The 5,326-nt window shown below is 47.5% G+C and overlaps 1 protein-coding gene across 1 annotated transcript; it reads right to left on the bottom strand.

Moving 5' to 3' along the window:
• Positions 1–362: 362 nt before the first annotated feature.
• Positions 363–5,060, bottom strand: LOC123183429 (UDP-glucose 4-epimerase 1). The gene is made up of 9 exons (XM_044596240.1): positions 4,623–5,060; positions 3,609–3,658; positions 2,876–3,011; positions 1,888–1,989; positions 1,560–1,787; positions 1,324–1,408; positions 1,136–1,218; positions 937–1,028; positions 363–819 (listed from the first exon to the last, which is right to left on the bottom strand). The coding sequence occupies exons 1-9, from the start codon at positions 4,815–4,817 to the stop codon at positions 726–728; spliced, it is 1,065 nt and encodes a 354-aa protein (XP_044452175.1). The 5' UTR covers positions 4,818–5,060; the 3' UTR covers positions 363–725.
• Positions 5,061–5,326: the final 266 nt, after the last annotated feature.

Genomic DNA, 5,326 nt, shown 5'->3' with positions numbered 1-5,326 from the left:
TTGGGCCACTAGTGCTGTTTTTTATTTTTATTTTTTTGTTTGAGAAACACACACTGGATTCCTATGGTGAACACCAACGAGAGACGAAGGCAATACATCTTGATGAACCCTCTGCATAGGCCTCGTAGCCAAAGCACCGAAGAGTCTGGAATAATCCAGGACCACCAAGAGCATAGCCATCTGAACTATGTTCAGTTCGTCATCACTCATAAATAGGCATCTTCAGCAACAACACAAAGAGATGACATTTCATTGTTCAGGGCAGAATAATAAGCAGAGAAGCCTCAGGGACAACAACAGACTTCATTCAGAACAGAGACCATATATAGAGGCAGCCAATTCAACTCAGGGCAGAACAAGAATCAACAAAAATGAACCAAGCATATATATTTATATCAGTAGGTAAAAGTAGTAAGTTATGCCATGAGCGACAAGATATATATATATATATATATATATATATATATATATATATATATATATATATATATATTTCTACAGGGCAAGGGAACCAACCTTATTTCTTCTACTCCATAAGGGAGATCGATATGATTAGCTTTCTAACGCGAACAATATAATTAATTATAAGCTACTGATGGATCCGACTCACTCCCTATACACATCAGTAGTACTCTTCTTCTCCTTCTCTGTGGTGGTGGTGGATAAATATATAGATGGATGGTGGTGTATGCTGCTACTACTACTGCTGGCTCTGGGACTATTAATCAGTGGCCGTTGTCGCTGGATCCGTAGCCGTAGGGGTTCTTGCTGGCCCAGTTCCACAGGTCTCTGCACATCTCCTCCACCCCATACTTGGCCCTGTTCATTTTCATCACATCATTCGCGTTATTATTGCCTTGTGTTTCAGCATCCATCACAACCAAACTCTCGAGAAAAGATACAACTTATTAGCAACCAAAACGAAGAGCAACTTACTTCCACTTGAGCTCCTTCTCTGCTTTGGCGGTGGCAGCGTACACCGTCTCAGCATCTCCAGCTCTTCTTCCAGCATAAACCAGAGGGATTTTCTGCCACATCATTATTTTCAGTATTAGCACTGTCTTCTCCATAGCAGAGCATAACATGTGACATGATGATGATTCTACAGATTTTTTTTAAGTTATTAATAGTTTACCTTTCCGCAAGCCTTCTCGAATGCGGCAACCATCTCCAGCACGGACGTCCCCTTTCCAGTGCCCAGATTGTACACTTCACACCCTGCAATTAAGCGCAAACCATTCATTCATCCGTTAACAACAACCATTCTTCAGTTAAGTATAAGATCATTCATTGTCAGCTGTCATGTTCATGGTTGGTGCGCACCTATTCTGTCAGAATCTTCGTAGAGCTTCCTCAGGGCGGCGATGTGGCCGTCAGCCAGGTCAACAACATGGATGTAGTCACGTACCTGCCATCATGTGTTGCATACCAATAGCAGTTAGTTAGAGGCAGCAAGCAAGATGCTGGCTAGCTCTCAATTATGCAGGAATGATTGATTGATTCATCAGTTGGTTGGTTAGTTAAGGGTTGGATGCATGACAACTGTTGCACATACATACCCCTGTTCCATCCTTGGTGTTGTAGTCGGTCCCGTAAACCGTGAGCGCAGGCCGCCTCCCGACAGCGACTTGCTGGACATAGGGCATCAGGTTGTTGGGGACTCCGAGGGGGTCTTCCCCGATGTAGCCACTGGGGTGGGCGCCGACCGGGTTGAAGTACCTGAGCAGTATGATCTTCCAGTCGGGGTCCGAGCGCTGGAGGTCACGGCAGATGTCTTCAATGACGAGCTGCACAAGCACAATCATCGACAGGCACCAGATCAGATTCTGTCGACAGGTACTTGAAACATTGACAGGCAAGAGAAAACAAGTAGCAATGGCACCGTACCTTAGTCCGGCCGTAAGGGTTGGTCGCGGAGAGCGGGAACTCCTCGGTGCAGGGCACCTCCTTGGGCCACCCGTAGACAGTGGCTGATGATGAGAAGACAAGCTGGATAGATGAAATGAAAGGGGTTCATTAGCATCCAGACCAGATGATGATGATGACAAGCATTCGATTCGATGTACTTATATAATCATATGCCTACACTAGTACTTCCTTGGCCGTCCTTAATTAATTGGTGCAGAACAGCTTCATTAATTGATGCTGCAGAACAGAACAGAGCAATGGCCTAACTTATTCAGGACCCAACAGAGAAGCAACTGTAATGAAACTGCCTGCATCCGTGGCTCCGAACTCAAATAATAATGCACAGAGAAACCAACTGTAATGAAACTGTCTGCACCCGTGGTTCTAAACTCACTCAATAATGCAGCTTCATTGGTTATTGCAGAACAAGTAGGCATGTGTAATGGGCTGCTTGGTTGAGCCTACACACACCAGCATGCTGCTGTCTATTGTTCAGGCTTGATGAGAGAGTAAACAAAGACCAGCTGTTAAGTTAAAACCTTTTGTTTCTTTTTGACAATTCCCAGAGACAGACAGACAGACAGAGGGTATAGATACAAACAAGGACCAACTGTAATGAAACTGTTTGCATCTGTCTCGAGAATGCCGAGGCCATTGCTGTAGTATTGCCTAGTGCAGAAGAAGCAATGGGCCTGAACCTACGCCACACCGTCCATTATTGCATGTGTTTTTTTTCTACAATTCCTACATAGAACATAGAGAAAATGGTGCTAGGCAACAAGAGAGGCAGCGCAAGCAAGCAAGGTGGGACCGGCGGGCGCAATCAAGACGAGTGGTGGCTCATGACAGAAATTATGAGAGGCCCAGCCAGCTCGCTCACTGGTATGTATCCTGTGACCCAGCGATACAAATACAAATACAAATACAAATGCAAAAGGAAAAAGAAGAAAGGATGGGTATGTGGTACCTTCTTGCAGCCATGTGCGGCCATGACCTGGAGGAGGGTGATGGTGCCGATGAGGTTGTTGTCGTAGTAAAGCAGGGGCTTGTCCACGCTCTCCCCGACGGCTTTCAGCCCGGCAAAGTGGATCACAGCCTCGAACCTGCATAGCTCGACCAGACCAGCCAGATGATGAGTGATGAGCATAAAACAATAACTCCTACTTACCAGCTCTTTAATTAATACTATTTACTAGTATGATGATGATGATGATGATGATGATGATGGTGTGTTGGTTGGACAACTGTCCGTCCAATGCATGCACGGGGAATGAATTGAATTGAACGATCGAATACAGCTTAATGAATGCCAGGTCCAGCTGCGGATAGCTTGCTTGCTAGAGACAACTTTCCAGCCAGCCCAACTCATCAATCAATCGATCGATGAGGCTACTACTAGGAGCAGAGGCCTTAATCAACAACCAACGAAACGATGCAGAAGCAGAAGCAGAAGCAGAAGCAGAATGAAGTAAGTAGTGGCATCGCAGATACGGCTGGCTGGCTGGCTGGCACGACGGCCGGCCGGACGGACGGACTAATCAACCATTTCTGGATTTGATAATTATAAGCCGAAAAAAGGTGGATGGCACCATGTGACTGACTGACGACGACGGGTCGATCGGGTCGTAGTAGGCTGCAGCACCTACTACTATTGCAGATATTGATACTAAGTAGAGGAAGAAATTAAATAGCTAGCGTACCTTTGGGTAGAGAAGATTTGGTCGAGCGCCTCCTTGTCACGAAGGTCCACCTGCACGCACGCACAATATATAGCCTAAATCAATCCATGAGAAATCGGTAATACGAGCTGACAAAACAAAAATACTAGTCTAGTATGAGAATTTTCAACAACATACATACATACATACAAACTGTTTTTTTGGGCATGAATTAATTCCATTCCCAAGAAAGGAAAAAATCTAATCTAATGAAAAAACCCGTGGTCGAATCAGCAGAGAAAGGAAGGAAGGAGGCATGGAGTTGGAGTTAGGCTGCCGCGATGTATGGTATGGATGGAGACACGCGTTTTTTCCCTTGCCGTCGTTTGCTTGGGTCCGTCACATGTGGCGCGCCCGCCCGCCCGCGGAGACCGCAAGGAAGGAAGGAAAATGCAAGGAAAGTAACCGACTCGGCACGCGTCGCATGCACAAAGAAACAAAAGAAAAACAAGCCACGGGCGGGCACGCAGGGTGTGACCCGCCGGCCCGCCGCTCGCTCGCCGGAATTGCGCGGCTGACCACCGAGAAAGAGAAAGAGAAAGAGAAAGAGAAAGAGAGAGACAAGGCGTAGAATGGAATCATCCTTGTTCCTTTCTTTCTGATCCCCCTCCCTCCTTCCCAGCCCAGTTGTAGGAGTAATAATAACTAAATGAATCATCAAAAAAAAAATACAAGAGAGCAGCAATTGTTGGTTCCTCGAGTAATTTCTAGATGGATTGTGTGTTTGTTAAAAGTGTTTGAAACCACAAAACAAGGCCCGAGAAACTCCCCAAAACAACAAATGAAAAACAAAACAGAATTCTACTATACTACCACTAGTAGTTGCTTAATTATGAGAAACAAGGATAGGATCCACCCACGATTGATTAATTCAATTCCGGCCGGAGAACAAGGAGCAGTTAGGAGGAGATTGGGCAGATATCATGGATGGATCGGAACGGAAACTGATTGAAGCGAAAGAAAAAACAGAGAGAGGAGGGAAGGAACCAAACGAACCTTGCGGAAGTCGAGGCTGTTCTGGGGCGCGTTGGCGAGTTGGCGCACGCGGCGGATGGCCTCCTCGGAGGCGTTGTCGAGGCTGTCGACGACGAGGACGCGGAAGCCCTGGAGGAGCAGCTGCAGCACGGTGTGGCTGCCGATGTACCCCGCGCCGCCCGTCACCAGGATCGTCCGAAGCACCGCAGACACCATCTTCTTCTTCCTTGTTCTGGTTCTTTCTTCTTCTACTTGAAATTCGACTCGACTTGGAATGGGATGGATGGATGGCTTTGGGTTTTATGGGGTGGGGGGCGGACGGAAGGAAGGGGAAGTTTGTTTCTGAGAGCCCGGAGAGACGAGCGGTTGGTTTGTTTGTTTGTTTGTCTCTTCTTCTTTCTTCTTTCTTCTTCTTCTTCTCTGGAAGGAGATGAGATGCAGGAGGGAGGAGGCCGAGCGCAGGGTCGGATATTTATGGGGGAGAGGAGATGAGATGCCGGCGCCGCCGTCTCGGCCCGTCTCCAGACGGGTCGGGGTGTCTTTGTCTCTGGCTGTGGGTCCCACCACACCAACGCGGAGGCCGAGGCGGAGGCGTCTCCACTCGACGCGCGACGATTCCTGATTCCTCCAACCAAACCACCGGCCACGTTCCTTCCTTGGCATATCCTTCATGATACCCCTGCTCTGCTCTGCTCTGGGCCGTACACGTGTACCACACCCCATCC

The sequence above is a fragment of the Triticum aestivum genome, chromosome 1D (genome assembly GCF_018294505.1).
Source record: "Triticum aestivum cultivar Chinese Spring chromosome 1D, IWGSC CS RefSeq v2.1, whole genome shotgun sequence".
NCBI classification, from domain to species: Eukaryota; Viridiplantae; Streptophyta; class Magnoliopsida; order Poales; family Poaceae; genus Triticum; species Triticum aestivum.
This window is presented reverse-complemented; position numbering and strand designations above follow the sequence as displayed.

Coding starts and splice junctions, on each gene's coding strand:
- LOC123183429 (XM_044596240.1), bottom strand. CDS start 4,817: ATGGTGTCTGCGGTGCTTCGGACGATCCTGGTGACGGGCGGCGCGGGG. Junction 1,219..1,323: donor CGAAGATTCTGACAGAATAG/GTGCGCACCAAC, acceptor GCTTAATTGCAG/GGTGTGAAGTGTACAATCTG. Junction 820..936: donor GAGAAGGAGCTCAAGTGGAA/GTAAGTTGCTCT, acceptor GAAAATGAACAG/GGCCAAGTATGGGGTGGAGG.